At 38.4% G+C, this 25,314-nt stretch overlaps 2 protein-coding genes across 6 annotated transcripts in view; one reads left to right on the top strand and one right to left on the bottom strand.

Moving 5' to 3' along the window:
• The window catches only part of LOC120416791 (solute carrier organic anion transporter family member 4A1), a 49,863-nt gene extending 40,226 nt beyond the window's left edge, over nt 1–9,637 (top strand). For all 5 annotated transcript variants that reach the window (XM_039578659.2, XM_039578660.2, XM_039578661.2 and 2 more), the window contains 3 exons: nt 7,561–7,940; nt 7,996–8,752; nt 8,819–9,637. In XM_039578659.2, coding sequence (XP_039434593.1) covers nt 7,561–7,940; nt 7,996–8,752; nt 8,819–8,984 — 1,303 coding nt within the window. In that variant the 3' untranslated portion in view covers nt 8,985–9,637. The remainder of the gene's footprint in view (nt 1–7,560; nt 7,941–7,995; nt 8,753–8,818) is intronic.
• Nucleotides 9,638–21,406: 11,769 nt separating this feature from the next.
• LOC120416785 (uncharacterized) lies at nt 21,407–23,687 on the bottom strand. Its single transcript, XM_039578653.2, has 2 exons — nt 23,437–23,687; nt 21,407–23,378 (listed from the first exon to the last, which is right to left on the bottom strand). Exons 1-2 carry the CDS (start codon nt 23,636–23,638, stop codon nt 22,072–22,074), a joined length of 1,509 nt encoding a protein of 502 aa, XP_039434587.2. The 5' UTR covers nt 23,639–23,687; the 3' UTR covers nt 21,407–22,071.
• Nucleotides 23,688–25,314: the final 1,627 nt, after the last annotated feature.

The raw sequence follows: 25,314 nt of genomic DNA, 5'->3' as shown, positions 1-25,314 counted from the left end.
TTATTCTTTTTGGTATTTTTATTCGCATTTATATATTTTTTGATTTGTATTTTATTGGTTATTCAATGATTAACTTATGCCAATAAGATGTTTTCATAATTTACCAGTCACTGTTGTTTTTGGTTGTATTTTTTTTCAATTTCATGCTATAATTAAAAACCATTAGCAAAGTCACAACATAATCATGATCTGTGACGTAACAAAAAGTCACGTTAAGTCACACACACACACACACACACACACACACACACACACACACACACACACACACACACACACACACACACACACACACACACATTTATTTGACTTTCACCAGAAACGCATTCGCGCAGAGCACGTTTGTTTTAAATTCTATAGACATTTAGATCATCTTCCCCATGACTGCCCTTCAAACGATTGCTGTCACCATGCAGTACCGCACGAACAAGAAGGAGAAGAGAGGAAGAGAGAGAGAGAGAGCAAGAGAGGGAACATGTGGCTTCGGGTCGGGCGGCTGCTTGAGTGTTGAGCTCGGGTTTTGTTCGATTCAACTTCGTGTGCTGAAGGTCGCTGACGGGAAATATCTTTGTCAGCGATGAATGCTGACTGCAACCACTGTCAAATATCGTGCAATCACTGTCATTGAAATTTCCCTTTTCATGTCTAGCCCAGTTAAATACATTTTTTTTTTCAAAACATTGGCAAAGTCACTTGAAACAAGTCAACTCATCTAACCAGAGATTTTCACAAAAAAAAAGAAATCTATACTTTTATAAATTGATTTTTGAAGTCCGCCTAGAGACGACAATTTTTTTCTTCAAAAATGTCAGATAAAGTCTTCCACAATCCACCTTCCCTTAATCCTCCTGCCCCCCGAGCGATGAATGATGTGTTTATAAACCATTTTCCGCATTGTTGACATTCATTCACACCTAACCGTTTTTCGTCCTATTGCATGCACTATTACACGTGTTGGCAAGGGGGAAGTAAAATAGCTACATGAAAAGGGGATCAACTGTGTGTAAGACGTTTAAGGCATATCACCGGGCCCTTAGTGCGGTAATATTTGCATTCCCAGACGACGCACGTATCGCCGTCGCTCATCCAATATTAATATATTCAAATTGCGTGAAAATATCTCTAGGTTGTAACCATTAATCGACCGTGGTTGGTGTAGAATCGTCGACATCGCACCTGGGGTAGGGATACCACGACACGCCACGGAACGAACGGAAAATCTGAGCCGGATAATGGGAAAATACGACGACTCACTTTGCCCCGTGGCGTCGACTGCCAAATGGGCGGCAAAATGATTCAATAAGGACTTTTCTTAAGGTTTGCTCGAGGGGGCGAATCTGGGACGGACCCAAATTTTGAATTAGTTTGACCTAATTTTCTATATTACTCTGAATTGTTTTTAACGTAATATTCATAACAATGCCAAAATTTAGACAGTATGTCACTTTCAAATGTTTGGCGCGACCTGCTTGGGATGCTGTTGAATGCGCCACCCGAAAAACACAGAAATGATTAATATGAGCCCCACAGTTATGTGGTTATGGGGTTGTGAGCTATGAAAACTAGGAAAGGCTTTTGTGAGATGGCCCCCGTTTTCTACGTGGTTGATGGATCTGTTGTACAGGTTGCAGTGTTCTGCGGAAGATGAAGCTAACAAGAACAATCGCATCTCGTACCTTCTCTGGGGAGATTTTTACTCAGTTTTAAAGGTCTAAACATAAGCTACGTAACTTTTTAATCGAATTTCTTAAAATGGTACTTAGTTTATAAATAAGATATTGTTGAAAATATTTGTTACAATGATTCAACAAATTTGAAGTTGATTCCGTAATTTCTGAACGTCCCCTTTGATGGTACAAGGAACTGCCTTTGGCGGCGGCGGCATCGTCTGGTTGATATAATATAGTCACAACAAAATGCACATCCGTCAAGGTTTCTCCCCCCGTGAAACACCAGAAGGCATTCTGGTCCTACCAGGGAAAAGGGACAGGGGGACGAAAAGTGAAAAGGTATTTCTTGAGACCTTTCTCTGGTCCACCAGAAACCAGTGTCGCTGTGGGACTCGGTACAAGGGATCATCAAACATTGCAAAATGTTCGAGGTTTGTGTCGGAATGTGTACTTCTTTCGAAGTGACACAATTTTTTTGTTGGAAAAAAGTTGTCTAAGAAAAACAGTGGTTTCGAAATTACTTGAACAATATTCTTATCAACTTTTTGAAATGAATTTCATATTGTTTGAAATTGTTATGAATTCTTGTAAGAGGATTAATCAGTGCAAGTTATTTTTTTGTAAGAATCCAAATTAAGGTGTTGTCTGATGAATTCATAATTACACCTACCAAAAGGATTCCGGTAGAATCGCGAACATTGACTTGCTTGTTTGCTCACATTTTTCGCAAATCTAGCTGCAGGGTTTGTATGCACATTTTTTTGTTTCCTGTTAACTAATAGCAAAGATTCTTTAAAAGGCGAACTCAGCCGGAAGTTTGGCCACTGTTTACCTTTACAGATTTAATTGAAATTATTTATGCGAACCTTCAAATCCACGTAAATAAATGTTTGTTTTACTCATAAACCAATAGTTAACCTCACAGGAAATTAAACATAAACAATATCGCGCAAAAGATCTCCTTCCTGGCCCTAGTGTATATGGACATTGGAGTTTTTATTTCCATGAATATTTTTTTTCGCGTGGTCGTCTCTTAACATTATTGTGTATGAATGTAGTTGGTAGATTTGTGTGCCCTACGTTTGTTCGGGAAAGATGCAATTGATAGTTATCGCTTTTTGGTTATTTCGTTGAGGCTTTAGGTCCACAATTTTTAATTTGCGTTTAGTTTTTTTTTAACTTTCTAATTTCACAATAAAACATGAGTTTAAGAGGCAGTATTTGTAGATTCTGCTCGGTTTGTTCTAGAGGTCGTATCGAGGTGCTCCAATTTGGATGAAACTTTCAGGGTTTGTTTGTGTATACATGAGATGAACTCATGCCAAATATGAACCCTCTACGACAAAGGGAAGTGGGTTAAAACGGGCATTGAAGTTTGAGGTCGAAAAATCATGAAAAATCTTATAATTGCTCGCATTTCCGTAAAACTGCATCAATTCCAACTTTCTTAGATGCATTTGAATGGTCTTTTGAAGCCCTTCAAAATGTGCTATAGACATCCAGGATTGGTTTGACTTTTTCTCATAGCTTTTGCAAATTACTGTTAAAAATGGATTTTTTTAAAACCTTAATAACTTTTTGCAACAGCCTCCAACACCCATACTCCCATAGGTCAAAAGTTAGGGAATTTCATGAACTATAAGCCTACGGTATTAACTTTTTGGCCAATCGCAGTTTTTCTCGTAGTTTTTCGATTTTTCTAGAACAAACATTTTACAACGTTATTTTTTGCCCTGTAGGCCTCCATAGCGGCACTTTTTGGTCTCAATTTTGACATATTCGGAATCCTCAGGAAATTTTACATTAGATTGAGATGTTGGAGTTATGAATTTGATTAAGAAAATAATTAAATAAAACATTTATGAAAAACGTTACTTAATCCACCTTAAGGTGGTTGGTGCCTTCCTCTCATTTATAGTGATTCCAACCCCTCTAACGTGTCCACATGTTTATGGATCTCCCCTAACGTTCGCAGCACCTAAGAGGTCCTAATAAAAATATGTGATGAGTAAAAAAACAGACTACCTACAGACTTTTTGTCAAGATTATACAGACACGGCCTTTGAGGAAAATGGCATCCCTCTACACGGCTTTTTCGTGGCGATCAGACCCTACCAGTTGAGGTTATGTGAATTCAGACCATTTTTTAAACTGCTTGTAATTTAAGATAAGTAAGTCAGATCTTGAAAATTCTTACTCCACCTAAAAGGTCTTCTCATATGCTTTCTAAAAATATATAACATGTCAGGGTTTCATGAAAAAACCACCCTTTTTACCATAATTTAATTTAATATAAAACCGTTTTTTAATCATAACTTTTTAAATACATGATAAAACTGCATGAATTTAAATAGCATCTCAGGGGACGTTAAGACGGTTCGATTAAAACCATTCCGGCCAAAATCGGTTGAGCCTGTGACGAGATATTCCAGTGACATTGATTTGGTACACATGTCTACATACAGCCAAACACACAGACATTTGCTCAGCTGGTGATTCTGAGTCGATATGTACAAATGAAGGTAGGTCTAGGAGGTCTAATTAAAAAAATCATTTTCCGAGTGATTTTATAGCCTTTCCTCAGTAAGGTGAGGAAGGCAAAAAGGTTAGATTTTTCATACCCTGTGTTCAATACGTCAAATGCTGTATCAAGTAGGCGAAACCCTGTTTTACCCTTTTGAAGGGCTTCAAAAGACCATCCAAATGTATCTAAGAGAGTTGGAATTGATGAAGTTTTACGGAAATGCGAGCAATTATAAGATTTTTCATGTTTTTACGACCTCAAATTTCAATGCCCGTTTTACCCCACTTCCCTTTGTCGTAGAAGGCTCATATTTGGCATGAGTTCATCTCATGTATAGACAAACAAACCCTGAAAGTTTCATCCAAATCGGAGCACCTCGATACGACCTGTTTCACATCGGTGAAAAACTCGCTCTTAATCGTAAACAGATTTCCAGATATCAATGAATCATTGTAGACTTGTTATAATAGGCTCAGCCACTTGTAAGCGTAAGTAATTTGAACATTGTATTTTAGTTTAGATTCTGCTGTAACTCGAAGTCGCTGCATCGTTTTTGAATTTTATATTTTTTGATGAAACTTTGGCCATGAATTCCTTATGTCATAAGAAGCCATATTACATCATTTGTATTTTCATACAAGTCTCCATACAATTTTGCGGCCTGGTCGTACAAATATTGGTTTGTGAATGTTCGAAAGTCTGTACCTTAGGAAGGAATTTTCTGATCAATTTGGTTTCTTTGGAAAAAGTTGTAGGTTAGGATTTGGACTGTTTAGAAAAAAAAAAAAATATAGGTACACGTAAAAATTCAGATTTTTTTTATTTTACTTTTCATCACTAAAAGTTGAAATATGGTTTTTATATGTTTTGGGAAACTAAAAATGCTTATTTTGTGGCAGGATTTAGGATCGTGTTAAATCTAATGGTAGATTTACGTTTTCTAGGGTTAAAAAAAGATTTTTGCAAAACATATTTTTGATTTGGCTCAAACTTTGTGGGGACCTTCCCTATGACCAAAGAAGTCATTGGTTCACCCATACAAGTTGGCAGCTGTCCATACAAAAATGGTACATAAATATTCAAACATCTGTAATTTTTTAGTGAATTTTCTGATCAATGTGGTGTCTTCGGCAAAGTTGTAGGTATTGTTGAGGACAATTGAACATTGCCGATTTTTCAATTAACTTTTTTTTTCTCACAAAAATCTCAATTTCCCAAAAAACCTTTTTTATATTCGATATTTTTTTATAAGTTTTAGGGAACAAAAATCCGCAACTTTTGAGCTATAGAGAAGTATGGTAAAAAGAGTAATGAATTTAAAAAAAATGTGATTTTTGAAAAAGACGAATTTTCACATAAAAAAACATGTTTTTTAAAAAGTCAGTGTTTCAATCCGGAATTGCAAAAAATGATGAAACTCGAAGTTAAAGCAGAGACAGTCTGTGGTTTTTTCTGTGGTTATTAACAAAAAAAAAAGAATTTAAAAGACCTTTTTTGGTTTATTTCTCAGGAAAATGTAATTTTTTTCAGTTTTTGGGTATGTTCCTCGCCTTATCATTCATGGAATAACGCGAATTAAAAAAAAAGGATTTTTTTTTGACTAATTTGACGATATTAAATCGTTTTTTTGTATGATTTTTTCATGTATGTAGTCTTCTGGTAAATTATAAAAACATCGTTGATTGGTGCTTCATAACACGATATTTTGTGATATTATTTTCAAATTGTTTACAAACAAAGAATTACATTTTTCGAAAATTAGGCTGTAGCTAATATTTGTCACTTCCCCCCTCCTCCTTTAAAATCGTTTCGAATTCAGGAGACAATTCATTTTTTTTATTATTTTTTGTTTGTGAAATTCTGATGGAGATTGTAAAAAAAATTCCCAATACTTTTGAAACTTTTGAAAATTTGAAAACTACAGATTGCAAAACAACTGCAAAGACTAAGACTGGAGTAAAGCGCATTTTAAAACACTTTTTTTCATTTAAATGTTGAAAAACAATGGCTTGTACATACATTTTTTATTATTTTTTTTTGTGGCAGCAAAATTTAAATAAAAGCTCATTTAAAAATGGAATTATTGAAAAAAATTTTTTTTTCTGAAATACAATTGAAATATAATTAAAATAATTACTTAATAAAAGTAGTAACAATAAATAGGAACGCTTGAAAATTGAAATATTACCCTTCTCCAACATTACACGTAACGCATCGAAGCGCAAGAACAACTCGCGAGTACTCGAAACAAAACAAAAATGGGTGAAAAATGCTCGATTATGTTGTAATCCGTTGATAATCCCTCGCTCGCTGCATGCATGGGAAAAGTGGATTTCGATGAATGGGCGCTCTAACGATTGGCGGGACGCCACTCGAAAGGAATGTTTTTGCCTTCCTCACCTTACTGAGGAAAGGCTATAAAATCACTCGGAAAATGAACTGTTTAATTAGACCTCCTAGACCTACCTTCATGTGTACATATCGACTCAGAATCACCAGCTGAGCAAATGTCTGTGTGTTTGGCTGTATGTAGACATGTGTACCAAATCAATGTCACTGGGATATCTTGTCACAGGCTCAACCGATTTTGGCCGGAATGGTTTTAATCGAACCGTCTTAACGTCCCCTGAGATGCTATTTAAATTCATGCAGTTTTATCATGTATTTAAAAAGTTATGATTAAAAAACGGTTTTATATTAAATTAAATTATGGTAAAAAGGGTGGTTTTTTCATGAAACCCTGACATGTTATATATTTTTAGAAAGCATATGAGAAGACCTTTTAGGTGAAGTAAGAATTTTTAAGATCTGACTTACCTATCTTAAATTACAAGCAGTTTAAAAAATGGTCTGAATTCACATAACCTCAACTGGTCGGGTCTGATCGCCACGAAAAAGCCGTGTAGAGGGATGCCATTTTCCTCAAAGGCCGTGTCTGTATAATCTTGACAAAAAGTCTGTAGGTAGTCTGTTTTTTTACTCATCACTTATTTGTATTAGGACCTCTTACCCAGTCACGAAATATAGAGCTGGTTCTGTCAGAATCCTGCTAGAACGGTAGAACATTTCTGCTAGAATTCTATATGAATATCCAGCTCTGTAAGAACTCTGCTAGAATCCTGCTAGAACGTCGTGACTGGGTAGGTGCTGCGAACGTTAGGGGAGATCCATAAACATGTGGACACTTTAGGGGGGTTGGAATCACTATAAATGAGAGGAAGGCACCAACCACCTAAAGGTGGATTAAGTAACGTTTTTTTTTTGTTTTTCCTCTCAATGGCTGTTGTGGACGGGTTATAATGGCTTTGAAGGTGTAAACTGGTCAATTGTAGTGCGGTTTTTTTTGTTTTTTTTTCTGCTCCACAGGTTAGGCCTGACGCCCCACAGCAAGGTTTGGGTCGGAGCCTGGTGGATCGGATTTGTGTTTATGGCCGGATTTTGCCTACTGCTAGCGGTACCGATTTTGGCCTATCCAAGGGCGCTGCCCGGGTCGGAAAAGCTGGAAAAGGTCTCGGAAGCGCATCAGGGAGCGTCGGACGGTGGAGAGCAGACGCGCCAGCAGACGTTTACGAAGATTCGGGAAATTCCGAAAGCGTTGGCGGCTTTGCTGAAAAATCCGACGTTTTTCTTTTTGAACTTGGCTGGAGCTTCGGAGGGACTGGTTATATCCGGGTTTGCGGTGTTTTTGCCCAAGTTGATTGAGAATCAGTTCAGCGTAACGGCCGTATGGTCTGCACTGTTGATGGGTTAGTTTGATGAAGCAAGTGCTGTAAATTGAGCTTGATTTATTTATTCTTTCAGGTATCATAACGGTTCCCGCTGGTGGTGGTGGAACCTTCCTCGGGGGTTACCTCGTCAAGAAGCTGAACCTGTCCTGTTCGGGAATCATCCGTTTTTGTTTGTTTGCAACGGTGTTTGCAGCGTTGTTCACCGTTTGCTTCTTCCTTTCGTGCCCAAATCTGACATTCGCCGGCGTAACGGCACCGTACTTCCCTCAGGACAACCTGCGAACACCGGACGCCCGCTCGACGGAGCTGTTCGTACTGCCAAAGACGTTGGACAACGCGTGCAACAGCCGCTGTTCGTGCAGCAAGGCCAATTACGAGCCAATTTGCGGTGCCGACGGGGTCATGTACTACTCGCCCTGTCACGCCGGATGCTCCGAGGAGGTGAACGTGGTTGGCGCCAAAGTGTACCGGGATTGCGCCTGTATCAACGCAACGTTCGGCCCGAGTGAACCGTACCGAAGTTACGACGCGGTGAACACCATGTGCGAATCACGCTGCAACCACCTGTGGATCTTCGTGAGTCTCTGCTTCCTCGTGATGTTTTTCACCTTTTTGGCCACGATGCCCGCGCTGTCGGCCACGCTGCGCTGCGTTCACGATGACCAGCGTTCATTCGCGCTCGGCATCCAATGGATCAAGGTTCGCGTCCTGGGAACCATCCCCGCTCCGATGATCTTTGGCCGACTCATCGACGAAACGTGTATCCTATGGCAAGAGTCCTGCGACGGTCACGGAGCCTGTCTCGTGTACGACAACGCGTTCATGAGCAAGTTAGTACAAAATTCATCCAACCCCTTCCCACCATTCACTCACCAAAGTTCACCCTCCCCTCACAGGTTCATGCTCCTGCTCGCACTCATCGGAAAAGCGTGCTCCATCTTGTTCTTCTTCGGCGCTTGGTTCTACTACATCCCACCGAAGTCGATGACGAACTCGGACAAAAAGCAGCAGCAGCAACAGGTGAATGGTGGAGCCGAAGATGGCCACGTGCAAAAGTATTAATCGGCGTTGATTCGACGAAGGCGAGACTCGTAAATGTTCCACTACAATCAGTCACCACTAGAAAGTAGGAAGGGAAACGTTTTCGTAACAGATTTTATAACATTTTTTGTAACAAAACGCGATCCTATCAAATGCCAAATGTTTTATAATCGTTGTATTTTAGTGTTTGTGAATGGTACTATCCTGTTAGTGTGAAGAGACACACACACTTTCTCTGGTGAGATTTTTGTTAGAACTGATTCGTCCTTTATTTTTACCAATTTCCACACTTTATTTGCTATTACAGACTGAAAGCTTTAATTTATTGTAGTACTCTAGAAACGATAGATTTTAAACCCGAAACAAACTCGTGTGGTCATATTTGGTGTGCTCGTAGAATTTAAGTGGACCATGCTCATCTCTGGCGTGGGATTCGAAACAATAAACTAGATTTTAGATTTATTCACATTCATCGATTTGTTAGAGGTGTATTGAAGAAGACAAAAAATCATTCCATTGTATAAGGCCAAAACAAAAACTCAGTCATATTTCACTGCGAATAGTTTGTATGGTACTAAGCATGTGCGGTGTTTGTAGTTTTTAAGGCAACCATTTATAATAAAGTGTCAGTAGAGTTACCAAAATGAGAAATAAAATAAAGCTGTGTGAAATATATGGTAAAGAAAATTGAGAAACAACTCCCCGAATAGAAGTAAAGTACTTTTTGTAATTCCATTTTGAAAATATTTACTTTTCTTGTAATCACGAGTTAAAACAGTGCTGAAAAGTTCATTACAGCACTCATTTGGTCGCTGAAAAGTTTAACATTTCAGCACTTGTATTGATAAGTAATACTTTTCGATGCCAACCTGAAGCGAGGTCTCAAAAGTTTCAGTGAAAAATCTTATTCAAAGGTGTTTTTTGGAATTACAAAAATTAGTTTCATGCAACTCGGTGCAAAACTCCATTTTGTCAGCACTCAGCATGGAAGAGCCTTGTATAGTAAATATACGGCTCGTGCTGGAAAAGTCTTTATTTTGTAAAAAATCTTTTTTTGATTGATTTTGCTGATCGGTTCCTGCTTTTTAGAGGATATTGAGCAGGGGTGCTCAAAGTTTTTGAATGGCGGGCCAAATTTAAAGAAAGGGAGGTACGACTATTCTATTTTTGACGTGGTTTTTAATAATCTGTAGCCTGAAATGGTGAGGTTTGGAAATTTTGTGTCAAAGGGACTTTTATGTAAAATTGGATGCCAGATTCCAAAAAAATGTGGTTTTCATCTAAATCAAAATCAATAATAGCTTCAAAACATTCTGCCATTTTTTGTTACTCAATTGTATTTTTTTTGGCACATGTCATTTTATGGGAAAATTGATATACTTACGAATCTGAAATTTTTCATGCAAAACAAAATATTCTATATCATTTTATTTTTTCCAGTTTTTTCTAACCCTGCAGGGAATTTTTTTAGTTATTTTAGTGTAACAATGTTCTACAAAGTTGTTTTTTTTTTTTCTATCTGTAATCTGAATAATTATATTCTGGTGCCAATGTAAAAAAAATACTATGATTACTATTTTTCAACATTTTCTTGAAGTGAGTAAGCTTAATTTACATGCTTTAGTTTTTTATATCTTGACTGTAACTCCAAATTATTTTTAATGGAAAAATCTGGGCTCCCCCACTTAGTGCTCGTTATAAATTTATTTTTATAAACAAATTTTTATAAACAAATTACAGTTGCATTAAAACAGTCGACAGTTGCAAAGTAACCACCGACCTTACAAGTCGCATTCTCAACGCCAGTCCGCAGTTTGTGTGCGCGTCGCCGCTTTTTTTAAAATGTGCACCGTAGACAAAAACAGTGTGGTTCTGGATTTTTGTCAACTCCAAAACCAACCAAGCCCAAAGCTTGTAAAAAAATTTCTCGCAGACCTTCAAGTAAACCAAGAAAACTTGCGAGCATTGCAATTATGCAATAGGAGAAGAATAGCCGTGTTGCAGTTCGCCGACTCAGCAATGGCCTCGTCCATCATCGACAAACCTCTGGTATATCAGGGTTGCAAAATCCCGATTTACCTGGACAACAACGCTACGGAAGTTCGTGTGCTTGACCTACCTCTAGGCATAAGCAATGATGACGTAGTCAAAGTGATGAGTAAATTCGGCGAAATTTTGACCATCACCAACGACCGCTGGATTAACTTCTTCCCAGGGATCCCAAATGGAGTTCGGACCCTGCGGATGTTGCTGAAACAGCCAACGCCGAAATCAATCACTGTAAACAACGCTGCTGCAGCAGTGACGATTATAGGCAAAAAATCGCTTTGCAAACTCAAAGCAAAGAACAAAAAAAGTGGGGATTCGAGTAAAAAGGTGAACCAAAACAGCAGTACACCACCGACTGAACCTGAGCCAAGCAGCAGCAGCAGCAGCAGCAGAAAAAGCAACAACAGTAAACCAGACCAAAATGCAATGGAAACAAGTGAAATTGCCGAAGAATCTAACGATGGATTCGAGACCGTGCTTTCTAAGCACACTCGCAAATCCCGGAAGCGCTTGCAAGCATATTTGGACGCGGATTACGACTTAAGAACAAAACGAAGAGAGATGGCTAAAGAAGAAACAACAGATGAAGAAGACGAAGATGCCATACAAGCAAAATATTATTACAATAAGTGTTATGAGTTAACGGTTAAATCCTCGAAGGAAGAGGACGAAGAAAAAAGTAAAGAACTTGATAATTTAAGATCCAAATTTGCCCGTAAATATTTGAAACTAAGACAGAAATCGTTAGAAAAAAGACATGGTATCAATCATTGAAATATAGCCAGACAAGTGATCAAAAACTTTGTAAACTTTCCTCTTCTACTATCCACCTTGAAGAGACGAATGCACAATGGTGTAAAATCTCTATAATAAATCAAAAAAAAAAAAAAAAAAAACAGTCGAACTTTGAAGAGGATTTATAATTTTGTATACAGTATGTAAAAAAAAGCACTTTGCACATTTTGTGATGAAACATGTAAACAATTTACAGTTTGATATAAACCTAGTACTACGTTTTGTTCAAATTTCATGCCGAACATTTTGCTACAAATAGCCCATGAAAGGAGGATTTCTATACAAAGTTATAGCATGAGCATGAGCATGAGCATGAGAGATCACCCATGGTTGCCCCTCCGTTGCTGAACAGAACCATAATATCCTTTCAGCACTACTGATTATAGGCTTCGACGATCTAGTGGTGTTTCCCTTATCAACAGCATGTATGAATGCGCTGAAAAGATAAAACACCATGATTGCCAAAACTAGATCAGTTGCGAATAGGTAACAGTCATTGGCCACCAGCGGCGCCCGCCATGTCAGTTTGTAGATCTCGATTTTAAGGGACGGGAATGTTAGTTAGCGCAGGTTGCTACTAGGGCAGCTGATTTACTCTGTGCTAATACACCCCACGAGCGCCAGGAACCTGAAAATTTGTTAGTAGGGTAGGGTATTTGGTCAGGATTCACCACAGAAGATGATGATGCGACCCAAAATCAAAATGTTTGTTGAAAGGTATTATGTATTATTCTCAAGGCAAGCAATCGGATGCTGCGGATGAGACATTTCCCGTTTATCTGTTGTTAAATTTTAGATGAAATGGTTTAGTCTTAGACAGCTGGCTGTGGAAAGATAGAACCAAAATCATTTGAAATTAATGAATGAAGGATTGAACAGTGCAATTTTTAACTTGAGATGATTGTACGAGTTTTAAATGATTGATGTTTAGTGAGGTACTGATTAACGTTGCGAACGACGAGTTACAATGTTTATCGAGCTGAAATGGTATGATAGGGTTTTGTTATTGTTGCACACCGACGACGGACGCGGAAAAATTTGCGACCCGACGAAAAGGTTCGCAAATCGAACTGGCTAGCTGTCATCGGGACAGCCAAAGCCAGCCGCACCTTCACACGCACGCGAAAGAAAAAACGAAAAACACACTGCCGAGGATTTCTATACAAAGTTATATAGCAAAAACTATTACAAAAATCAAAAAAAGTGCAAAAAATGGTACACCTTTCGAAAAGTTTACATAAATGCAGTTATTTGTTGACTTATCACCATCAATCCAGTCTTTCAACTCCAAATAGGCATCCTTGACTGATTAAAAAAATAATTTGGATTGAGCATGAGCATGAGCATGAGAGACCACCCATGGTTGTCCTTCTCCGTTGCTGAACAGGACCGTAATATCCCATCAGCACTAGCGATCATACGCTTCAACGATCTAGTGATGTTTCCCTTATCAACAGCATGCATGAATGCGCTGAAAAGACAAAACATCAAGATCATCAAAACTAGAGCTGCTGTAGATAGGTAACAGTCATTGGCCACCAACGGCGCCCGCCATGTCAGTTTGTAGATCTCGAGGGAACGGGACGGGAATGTTAGTTAGCACAGGCTGCTACTAAGGGTGGGTTCTATACGATATCCACACCCCCGCGTGTGCCGGAAAACTACTTCTACTTGGGATTTTGTTAGTAGGGAAGGGTAATGGTCAGGATTCATCATAGAAGATGATGATATGACCAAAATAATCGATAAGTTTTGTTTAATGGGTTGATGTATTATTCCCAAGGCTAGCAATCGGATGCTGCTGTTGAGACTATTCCCGTTTATTTGTGATTTATTTACGTTTAGATGGATTATCTTAGACAGCCGGCTGTGGAAAGATAAAACCACAAAAAATATAACTAACAAGTAAAATATTAAACTCTACGTAAATTAATTCGAGTGGATCATAGACGATTTCAACTTTTGAATAATTATAAGATTAGCGACCGATAACTGATGAGTTACGAAGCTACAAGAAGGGCTTAACAACCGCGTAGGAGAAATACTCGTTATCGTGCTTTCCGAGCTATAATGCTGAGAGTTTTTTTCATGCGTTTTACGGAAAACGTCTTTTCAAATTTTATACCTCGCAAGCGTATAGTGAACCAACAAAACACATACTTTCGAATCGCAGAAATAATACAAGGAAAAACGGCTGTATCATTTATCAAACACGGCGACGAACGCGCAACACAAAACTGACGCGACGCGTTGCTAATCGGACTAAATTTCTTTATTTATAAACATTAAAAAAAAAAAAAACGATCTCACGACCACCGAGAAACGCTACCCGTTTGTTCTTATATCAGCAGTAAGCTTGCCCTGAAACCAAATATATCATTAGTAATGTACATACTCTTTCATTCATTCATTCACTCAGCCAATCACACAAAAAAAAATAAAATACACAAACACACATTCATACACCCGCACACGCTCAACCTTCATTCATCCCTTCCTCATCACGTTATCTAATCAGACAGAAAAACACCAAAGTTGTAATGTTAATCCGATTCCGGCCAACCGCGGTGGACCTTCCTGAAATAATTGGAACCGTCAAAAATCCACCAAAGCATCTACCACATTGATTACACACAAAAAAAACTGTGGTAGAAAAATATCCACCGCGATCTACCGCGATTAATTTGTGACAGTTCGACGCCAACAAATTACTAAAGGAAAACCCACCGCGGCCAACCAAAATCAAATCAACAATACAACTCAAATCAAAACGGGCTCACCAAAGTTGCTGCCAAACTGTAGACTCTCGCATCACTCTCAGCAACACTCTCTCCTGGCCATCATCAACGCCTCGCACAGATCAGGATGATGACATCGACCGTTCTCGCTCTCATCATCAGGAGCGTGACGGCACGCACACGAACAAAGCTCAATGCCAGCCGTCCGAGTCATCGCACTTCCCGTCTCGCTCCAACACACAACTCCGCGCTGCACAACCACGAAAGAGACGCAAAGCTGTCGCAAGGCCTTTTCTTTTCCGTTCTGTAACCTTATCCTACCAATACACTAACACATGGCATCCACGGCCCTGCTTATGAAAGCTTCCATCTTGGAATCACTCGGAAATACAAATTTATTTCCTCAAAAAACACACTAATTCCACGGAAATTTTCCAAAACTTCACCATTCTCGCACTACAATCATTCACACGCACTGAATGAGACATTTTTGACGGCGCCAATTATAATATTGCACCGGAAAAATCAAATCTAAAATCGCGAACAAAACATACCGACCGAACTGGGCAAACAGTCGAGGCCCCTCCGATTAAAAAAATAATTTGGATTGAATATAAAGTTTACTAACTACTTAGTATAAAAGTTTATATAACTCTGTAAATTCTATATAAAACTAATCTAAACTGAATTTTGCAAACTTTTAATTTATCTAAAAGTCAATATATTACCGTAGAGTTGCCAAATAAACATTTTGGAGTGGATATAATACCGTTTTAGAGGTTTTTGTATCGATAGAACTGATTTTTCGTTGGAATTTCGTACCAACCCGGAATTTCGTTGTCGGAAAATCCACCGGCATCCGAACCGATCCACGATTCAAAAGTCATCCTATATGTCATCGGAAAGAGCATAGAATTTCCGATCTTTTGAAACCCAAAAATCCAGGTTTTCTATAAAATCCATATTTATTTTCCAAAAAAGTTGAAGTGTTAATGCTACAAGAATAACCACCATGACGAAGAACCAGAGAGAAGGGGAAAAAAAGATTTTTGAATAGCACGTCCAGAGATGGAAAAGGGTGTTTCGTCTTTAAGCATTTTATTCCGCATCGTGAAATTTTGTATTTCAGTAAAGATCCCTAAGACGAAGTTTTTCGTTAAAAATGTAAAGATGTACAGAAACAATGGTTACTCTAGCTTTTTTTTAATCTTTCAACTCACTTTCCATCGGATGGGGAGTTAGTCGTTGTTAAGCTGTTAAGTCATCCCGAGCAGACGGAAATAACTTGGGAATAACATTTTTTTATATATGAAAATACTAGGCCAATAACATTTTATGTTATTTATAACAAGATTTGTTATTCGTCGTTATGAATTTTTTGTTATTGGATTGTTATTGTAATAACAAACTTATAACATTTTTAGTTATTCTTTGAACAAATCTTTGTTATTATTTTTTGTTATTTTAACAACTAATCCGATCATCCCAATAACAGTTGGAGATATTCTCCCATAACAAAAAATGTTATTCCAAAGTTGTTTTGGCTTTCAACCAATAGAGATATCTACGCGCGAGAGTGTAGGCAAATCGAGTAGAATAATTCGTCTGTCAAATCAGCTGTGTCCTTTGTTATACCACAGCACGTGGACAACAGCTGATTTTCACAGGCGAGTTTGGCTACTCGATTTGTCTATGTCTGCTTAAAAATAGTATAATCAAAATCAGCTGCTTGGAATTCATCCAATCACAATCGATCAAAACCAAATTAATACTTAGAATACAAATACTAACACAGAATCATGGTGTGCGTGAGAGAAACCGTGGAGATCTCTATTAGGTTTTACACCGTGACGTCATTTGACAGCTCGTGTGCACTGTTTACATGGTCTTCGTCGATTGTCGACGAATTTTCCCGAACAAAATCGACGATCGCATCGAACTGTGCTAAGTCCATGTAAACAGTGCACTCCTTTCTAACCTCCAAATCGAGTCGGCGTAAAACCTAATTAGGTTTTACGCCGTCGCGGCTAACCTCAATCTCGTTTTTCTGTTTGACAGCTCGCGTGCACTGTTTACATGGACTTAGTCGGAAGTGATAGATTTTTTTTCATAAAATTATTTTTTTAGGTTCTTTTCGGTGTTAGCAAGTTATTTTATTTATTTTTTCAAATGGACCGACAATGTTTCTTGGTCTTGCTTAGCCGGTATGAACATGGGTTGTGTATTTGTTTATAAGATTAAGAGTCTTTTGAAAACAAATTATAGGAAACGGTTTAACCTTTAGCTAGTCTCTGTCCAACGCTGGAAAGACTATGATTTAACTGCCGGTTTCGGAAGCAATCAACGTTATGGACGGGAAAATTTCAAGCCGGTTCGCAAGTTCAAGTAAACAGTTGTTTTTCAACTTTCAAACTAAGGCTAAGTTACTTTGCGATTATGTTTTTGATAGTGTATGAAAAAAAGATCGTTTAAATGTTTTATATGTTATTAGAGGTTAATTTATTTGAAAGATTACAGCGAATTGTGGGAAGAATTACACAGTTACATTATTTTTGTTGCTATAATAATTCACAAGAAGTTCAGGACAAACAATGTTATAAAAATATGTTGTCGCCTTTTTGCACGCCTCCTGCCACATGGTTTCATTTCTTTCTAGTTTAATACAAATTTGCTCGTTTTTCGACCAGACATAGAAAAAACCTTGACTTACATCGCAAATGTGTATCTGCGCAAGAACTTGCAAGAAATATTCATGATCCGGGTTTAGTTGAAAACTTTGTCCGTCAAAAACAAGATAATTCAAATCCCTTAAAGATTGAACCTTTGACAGTTCACTTCGTTTTGATAACCTGAAGGGGCATTTTATTTCCACCGTCGATCGACCGCAACAGTCGCACTCCATGATGATATCGGGAGAGGCAGCAAGAAACGGTAATTTTTTATCAATGAATATGCCACACTCATGCAAACGAATATTTCGGTGATCCTCCAGGTGGGTGGCAAACTTCTTCTTCGCCTTAGGTTCATTGTTTCTCCCATATCTGATTGCTTCTGATCCTGCGTTTTGGCGGTACGGGTGGCAGATTTTGTTTAAAAGGGACATTTTACTTGGTACAATCGTAGGCGACGCATGTATGCACTGTCGTAGAATCGAAGCTGTTATTCGTCCTAAACGAATCCATCTCCACAGATCACACTGACTTTGAAGTCGTGTTAAACGCTCCACTTGATCGATCTCATGCTGCGATACGGAAAGCTGTATCTTTCCTGCTTCTAAGAAAATTTTCTCATCTGTCTCTACTTCCAGCTCCGCACGGTACTGTCTCGACAGCAGCAAATTAGGGTTGAACATTATATCAGAAGGAATTTGTGTGTTTTGGCAATCAGTACACATTAAGTCCTCGCAGCAATACTTTTTTACCAGAACAGATTCGTCTGAATCACTTTTCAGCGACGAAACAAACTGCATGAAGTCCGCTTGGCCGCGTGGTTGATTGAGATCGTCCAATCGAGTGATTTTAAATCCAAAGTCTAAATCACCGATTGAATTATTAAGGTCATCTTTGATCTTTTTCGCTGGTCTTGACCACACGGACGGAAGTTCTGTAACGGAAAGCTAAAGAAAATGGTAACAAAAATATAAGTTTTAATTTACGTTTTATACCTTATGGGTTGTCGACATGAAATTTAAATTTGTCAACGCAAACAATAATGTGCTGACATGCGAGCAAGTTTCGCTTACGCCCGTAACGCATGTACAATGCGCGCAATTTATGCATCCATCTTTTTGGGCAATAATCCATGCGTTGTGAGGCGATTCCCGTAACTTCATGGAGCGGTAAACCTGAAAAAGAATAATTTAAAATTTGATCATTTAAACAGAAAAAAAACATGTCTGTTTATCAAACCCTTTTTTCAGTACTTTGAAACACAAGTTTTAAGTGAGTTTTCTGTAGCATTTACTGTACAGTAAAGCCTCACTATTTCGTTGTCAAATTTAGATTTTGTTAAAATACAAACCTTTCCTCGAATGACGAAGTGATCATTAAATATTCCACCATTTACACTATGAATAAACCCAGATTGAAACTTTTTGAACGCTTCGATGCTTTTGGAGTTTTTTAAATAATGTGCTCCAGGAACAACGTGAGTCATCAAATAATGCGTAACATGACCAACCGTTACGCATGTTGGGTAGTCTTTTTCATTTAATTTTGCGTCAAATGGATCGACCGAGTTAATAATTTTAATCTTATCGACGTAGCGTGCAAGTTCAGAATCTTTTAAGCCATTTGCGTATGTTGAGAGTTTATTTAAACTACTCATTTTAGTTATTTATGAGAAAGTCTTTAGGAAATATAAAATTTGCAAACGTACTCTTCAAACTGTTTAGAACTGTCAACATGACAGCAGACAAAATGACATAGACAATCAAACATACTCTTTGTGTCCAGCATGTTCTTAGACAAATGAACAGATTTTTTTTTACAAAAACATGTCAACTGGGGTGGATTGGGACTACAGTTTAAATAGGGACAGCAGCAATTTTGGAAATAAATGTACACATTTTATCTTTTCCACTTTTTCCTTTAGGGATCGTGCATGAATCACGTGGCCTTTTTGAACCGTCGAGGATTCAGTGTTTATTTTTTTTTGTATTTGCTGGCAATTCTGGTGTTTTTTTTAAAGAGGAAAGGACCGAACCACGTAGCCTTGTGGTAACGCTTCCGCCTCGTAAGCGGTAGATAGGGGTTTCAAATCCCGGCTCGGACCAACACAACTGGTGATCTACTCCCTTCTGGATTCGATTACTTAGTAAAGAGAAGGTAGTGTATCATCACAAGCTGGACTTTATTACGTCACCTTAGCGAAGGCGACCTATGGAATGTTAACGTTATCCTTAACATGTTAACATTAGGTTAAGAAATAGCCCAAAAAATCATTTCCCTCTTAAATAATAATGAAAAAACATTAGCTTTCATTTCTGGATGATTTTTTTGGCTTCTCTCAATTATAGTTATTGGAATATTTAAAAAGTTAAAATTTACAGTTTCTGAATGTTTATTCAAACATGAACATCGAACATTGAACATCCAATATTCCAAATAATTCAGAATTTTTCAAATAATTTTGCTTCAGTATTTATAAGTTTGAAATTTTCCGGAAGTCTCGACCGAATTTTCCGGGAACCGAGAGGTCCAAAAATGGTCGATTTCCCGAGAATTCCCACTCTTCAAATGTCAAAAAATAAAAACAAATCAAAATGAACGAGGGGTCAATGATCGCAAAAACCGGACCCGGCTGAACAAAATCTACAAAATGCTTTTAAAATTTTGCAAAAATGGTTCGTCGTTCCAGAGAAATCTACAAATTAGTAAAGCGTAACGCATCGCGTAAAAAGAGGTTTCTCAGTAAATTATATTTTAATATTTTATTAAGAAAATATAATACATTGGTGGTCCCCTCGGCATTTTTTGTTCAGCCCAGTGAACGACAGCATTCGGCTACGTTCTCAGCCCAGTTACCGAACAAGTGCTGTAAAGCAAAACGCAAAAAACTGCTTATTTTCCAATTCATTTATGTAAGTAGGGGAGAGTGGGGAGACTTGATCCCCGGGGACACTTGATCCCAAGCCTGTATCTCGTCAGCATGTGGGTAAAAAAATTAGCTTTGTTCTAGAAAGTTGTGCGAAATTGACTAAAACTCACTGTAGAAAACAAAGAAAAAAATTAAAAAATGTTTAGATTGAGTTACACACATTTTTCTAAAAAGTGCTCCAAAAAACATCCAAGAGATCTTTTTTCTTTGTTTTGATAAGTATAGAAAACACTCAAAAATTATTCAAAAAAATATTGTTTATACATGAATTGTTTGATAAACATATCAACTCCAAAACCCTTACGTATTTGACGTTAAATTTATCGTCATACTATTTTTACAATCAATTGTTTAAAAAAGTGCGTTTAGGGAGACTTGATCCCTGCATTTTTAAAGTCACTGGAATCAGCCTCAAGATTAAATAATTGGGCTGGGTTTTCATACATAGTTTCCTTTAGTATAGTTGTACATAACTTACTGCAGTTTGAACCATTTTTCAAAAGTTTTGTAAACAAAAATTACCAGCTTTTGTAAACATGCTCAATTTTGGTCAAAAAAAGAAAATTTTTAGTTTTTAAATATTTTGCATGCTAAACTTGTTATATTTTGAACACAAACGTACAGGTTTAATGTGAAATTGCTGTAACTTATAGAAAATTAAAAGTTTAGATGAATAAAAAACATTTTCCTTAAGATTTCTTCAAAATGTTGAAAGGGGGATCAAATTACCCCCAACATTTTGAAAATGCCGATTTAAAATATTTTTTTAAAACGCTTGGCATGATTCGAAGAGTTTATCTGATGAAATACCCTTATCAGCCAAACATAGTTGAATGTTTAAGCTTTCAATTCATGCAAAAAGATCATAGTTTTGTGAGAAATTGACAGAGTTATGTGCGATACAAAAAAGGGGATCAAGTCTCCCCACTCTCCCCTAAAGATTTACCCTAATAAAAATAAAGTTGTAATTGTTACATTAAGTTATGATCTTTTTATTTAACGAATACAAAATGCATGACACTTTAACAATTAAGTCAACAGCAGTTAATCCGTTTTGAAATCTTGCCATTGTGTTAACAGATATGGGACCTGATAAAATCGAAAACTTTTCGCGAATTACTCCTATTGCCCTCTCTACGTGAATCCTATATTGGGTGACTTGTTTATTCTCGTCTAGTTCTTTTAACGAAAATTGTGTCTTTTTTCGTAGAAAATTAGGAATATTTAGGACAGCCTTTTTTTCGGCAACCAAATCGGCGATTTCAAAACCCTTATCAGCTAAAATAATATCGTCTTCTACAATATGATCTAAAATACCGCTTTTTTTGAAAATTTCCTTATCTGAAATCCTACCGTTGTAACCTGAGCTAATGAAAGCAATGTTACCATCTGGATGGATCGCAATCATATATTTAACCGTCTCGTGTTTTTTATAATTGCTATAAAGAGAAGTTGCCGCTTTTAAATCAGAGGGATTCTGGCAAAAAATTTCAAAGCAGTCAACAATAAATATTCGTTTGTTTCCAAACTTGGACTGAAAATTTTGTGGCAAATGTCGAATAGCAATTTCAGGTTTTGTGGGAAGATTTGCCCACTTGAGGCTTTCGTGGATTTGATAGAGGGTTCTGTGGAAATATTTTGAAATTGTTGTTAAGCTAGAGTTGTAGTCATAGGCCAATGATGAGAGCGATGTGTTCAATCGTAATCTCGTTAGGGTTAAAACAAGTAGCTGGTCTTTTGACAAATTACAGACAGGCTGATCTAGACTAGGTTCTAAAAATTTAAATAGTTTAAAAAAGGTTTCATAACTGCTGATCCCGGTATAGAATAAACATTTTCGGTCGTCTTCGACAAATTTCAGACCTCTTCTACACTTTTGGACCTCAGCCTCCAACTCATCGTTTTTTGTTTGCAAGCGAATAATTTCATCATAGTACTGCTGGAAAGTTTTTGCGGGATAGCAGACACCTAAAATTAAAATTAAAATCTGTGCAAAAATAAATAAATAGCAAAACATTAAGTAGCAAACCTCCCTCCTGTACGTTGCAATTTCCCTTACGCGAAGATGATGCAACAGCCTCATCTTCTTGATGTTTGGATGCCAATATAGATGGGTTTGACTGTTGCTGGTCTGTAGGTAACGAGGTGAAATTTTCTGGCAAATCAGAACGATCCATATTCAAATCAGCCCTGATGTCATCAGAATCCATATCATCGCTAGAGGAATAATTGTGATCAGAACCGGCCCTGGAGGAAAAGTCAGAGCGTTCGCTGATCGACCGTGAACGGCTGTGGGACGAATGATCGGTTGCAGTATCCATGTCTTCGGAACCGGCCTTGGAGGACATGTCGGAGTGTTCGCTGTTGGACCGCGACCGGCCGTGGGTTGAATTATCGGCTCCGTACTCCATGTTTCCTGATCCGGCCCTTGAAGACATGTCGGAGCGTTCGCTGATCGACCGTGAACGGCTGTGGGACGAATGATCGGTTCCAGTATCCATGTCTTCGGAACCAGCCTTGGAGGACATGTCGGAGTGTTCGCTGTTGGACCGCGACCGGCCGTGGGTCGAATTATCGGCTCCGCACTCCATGTTTCCGGATCCGGCCCTTGTAGACATGTCGGAGCGTTCGCTGATCGACCGTGAACGGCTGTGGGACGAATGATCGGTTCCAGTATCCATGTCTTCGGAACCAGCCTTGGAGGACATGTCGGAGTGTTCGCTGTTGGACCGCGACCGGCCGTGGGTCGAATTATCGGCTCCGCACTCCATGTTTCCGGATCCGGCCCTTGTAGACATGTCGGAGCGTTCGCTGATCGACCGTGAACGGCTGTGGGACGAATGATCGGTTCCAGTATCCATGTCTTCGGAACCAGCCTTGGAGGACATGTCGGAGTGTTCGCTGTTGGACCGCGACCGGCCGTGGGTCGAATTATCGGCTCCGCACTCCATGTCTTCGGAACCAGCCTTGGAGGACATGTCGGAGTGTTCGCTTATGGACCGTGAACGGTCGTGAGTTGAATTAACCGCTCCGTTTGTTGAAGGCCGGTGACCGGTTGTTCGTGCAACAGAACCATCCGGTTGCAGCCTGGCAGTCGAACCGTTGGAGGCGCGAACAGGCTCGTCCAAGCTGTCGGAAGAATCATCATCGGGAAGTTCATCCTTGCGCGTCAATTCTAAATCGATCGTCGGAACCCAGTCTACATTATCCACGTCCAAAAGTGCAGAAGGTTTTCCTACAAATATATGAAAATCTATAATCTGATTAGTATTTAATCAAAAATATCATCTTACCACCGACGAAGTGCCTGCCACAAACAATTTTTTTAACTTTGAAATCGTCTTTTTTCTTCAAAGCATCAAGCCACAGTTTTCGTCGTTTGAGGCTCAAATTGTTCGTATGGTTATCCACGGTTTTCCCGGGAACTGCGTGGAAGGTAAATTTTCCGCTCGATTGACTCCGATCACAGTTATCCACAAAACATTTTCGAGGCATTTTACCAAATTTTGAAGAACTTAAACACTCTTGAACCGAACACGATTAAGACTATGTAAACAGTGCACGCGAGCTGTCAAATGACGTCACGGTGTAAAACCTAATAGCAAATTTTGTTGTGATAACATAAACTCTCGGGTTAGTTTTCAAAACGTCGTAAGAGCCAAACCCCTCAAGTGGGGAAAACCGATGAACAAGTGTTCGATCATTATTTTAATTCTTATTTATATGTAAGTGGGTTTCAAGGGCATATTTTTAGTCAAAATCATTGCTTTGACTATAAGCTATGGTTGTCATATCAAGTGAAATATTTTTTTTAACAATTAATGTGTGTTTGAGCCTTGTTTTACCACACCAGGTTGATTCGACCTTTTACATGAGCAAATTGTTTCATACGTCCCTGTACTTGGGACTTTTTTTGAGTAAGAATGACAATACGACCATTGGCAAAATTTATTTATTTTATGACTAAACCACATTTAAGTCAAACATTATTATTTTGAACATCGTTTCAACACCCCCCGCAAAGAGGGCAGTCGATGTTTTGTGTTTTTGGAGGAGATTGGGAGAAAACATCGCAGGGGAAAAAGGTCCAACTGACAGATTTTATTCTCCCTCTCTCGCGTTGGCTCATACGCTAGCTGAGAGCACCAACAAAATGACGAATTACCGCTGATATGTTTATCTTTTCTTCAGTGGTCTATAGGACCTTGAAGAACTCGGGGTTCCTGGAGTTTTGAGAGGGCGTTTATGCGTGATAAGATGGATGCGGTCATTATCGCTTGTTCCTGAACAGATTATGCAACTTGATTTTGTGTTGGTTTAGGCTGCCACACTAAATCATGATTTTGGGGGAAGCTAGCCGTCTCTTCCGGATTAAATGACTGAAACTGGGTTTTGCTGGCTGGCAAATTGGAAAATATTCTTCGCGCATCCTTTAAGTCATATAATCAGCGCAATGTTTTTAACGGGATAACAAATATTCATCTTTTTTCGTAAAAACTCATGTGCGCATAATCATAAAGCAATTAAAACTGAACTTACGTCCTTTTTCTATGAGCGTAAGTACATTTTTGAAATTATCAGTACTTACGACCTTGCATCACCAAGGACGTATGTGACTTCTCCGTATGAAAAGCACATTCGACCTTTTATATGCGGGCGATATTTTTGTTTAAATTTATTTTTTTGGAAATTCTGCTCGAGTAGATCATTAGTAGTGCGTTAGAAGAGTGCAACCGTGCCAAAAACTCAATTTTGGACAACTGGCGCTTACGACCTTTTGAAAACTAACCCGAGAACTGTTATTAAACTCTTATGCAAAAATGGATTTTTCAAGCAGATTCCATGACACTTTGTGTTATTTTAACAGTATTTGTTATAGAAATGGCATGAATTTTGTTATTACCGTCTGCCCGGGATTCCAGGTGTGGGAGTCGTCTCCCTGCTATAAATACTAACAATACACCAAATCAAGTCTGCTCCGGTGGATTTGCTAGCGGCGGTTGGACTCGCAATTCAAAGGTCGTCAGTTCGAATCCTGGGGTGGAAGGTTCCTTGGAGTAGAAAGAGGTGCTCTCCCCTTTCAAGCCTTTGGGCTTCTAGGTTCGAGCTGAAACTTGCAATAGAGACCACAAAAGACTCCCAAGTCGTTAACGTGGATTGTTTGATTTTTG

This window comes from Culex pipiens, chromosome 2 (assembly GCF_016801865.2).
Source record: "Culex pipiens pallens isolate TS chromosome 2, TS_CPP_V2, whole genome shotgun sequence".
NCBI classification, from domain to species: domain Eukaryota; kingdom Metazoa; phylum Arthropoda; class Insecta; order Diptera; family Culicidae; genus Culex; species Culex pipiens.
Note: the sequence above shows the minus strand (reverse complement) of the source record. Positions and strands in the feature narration are given on the sequence as shown.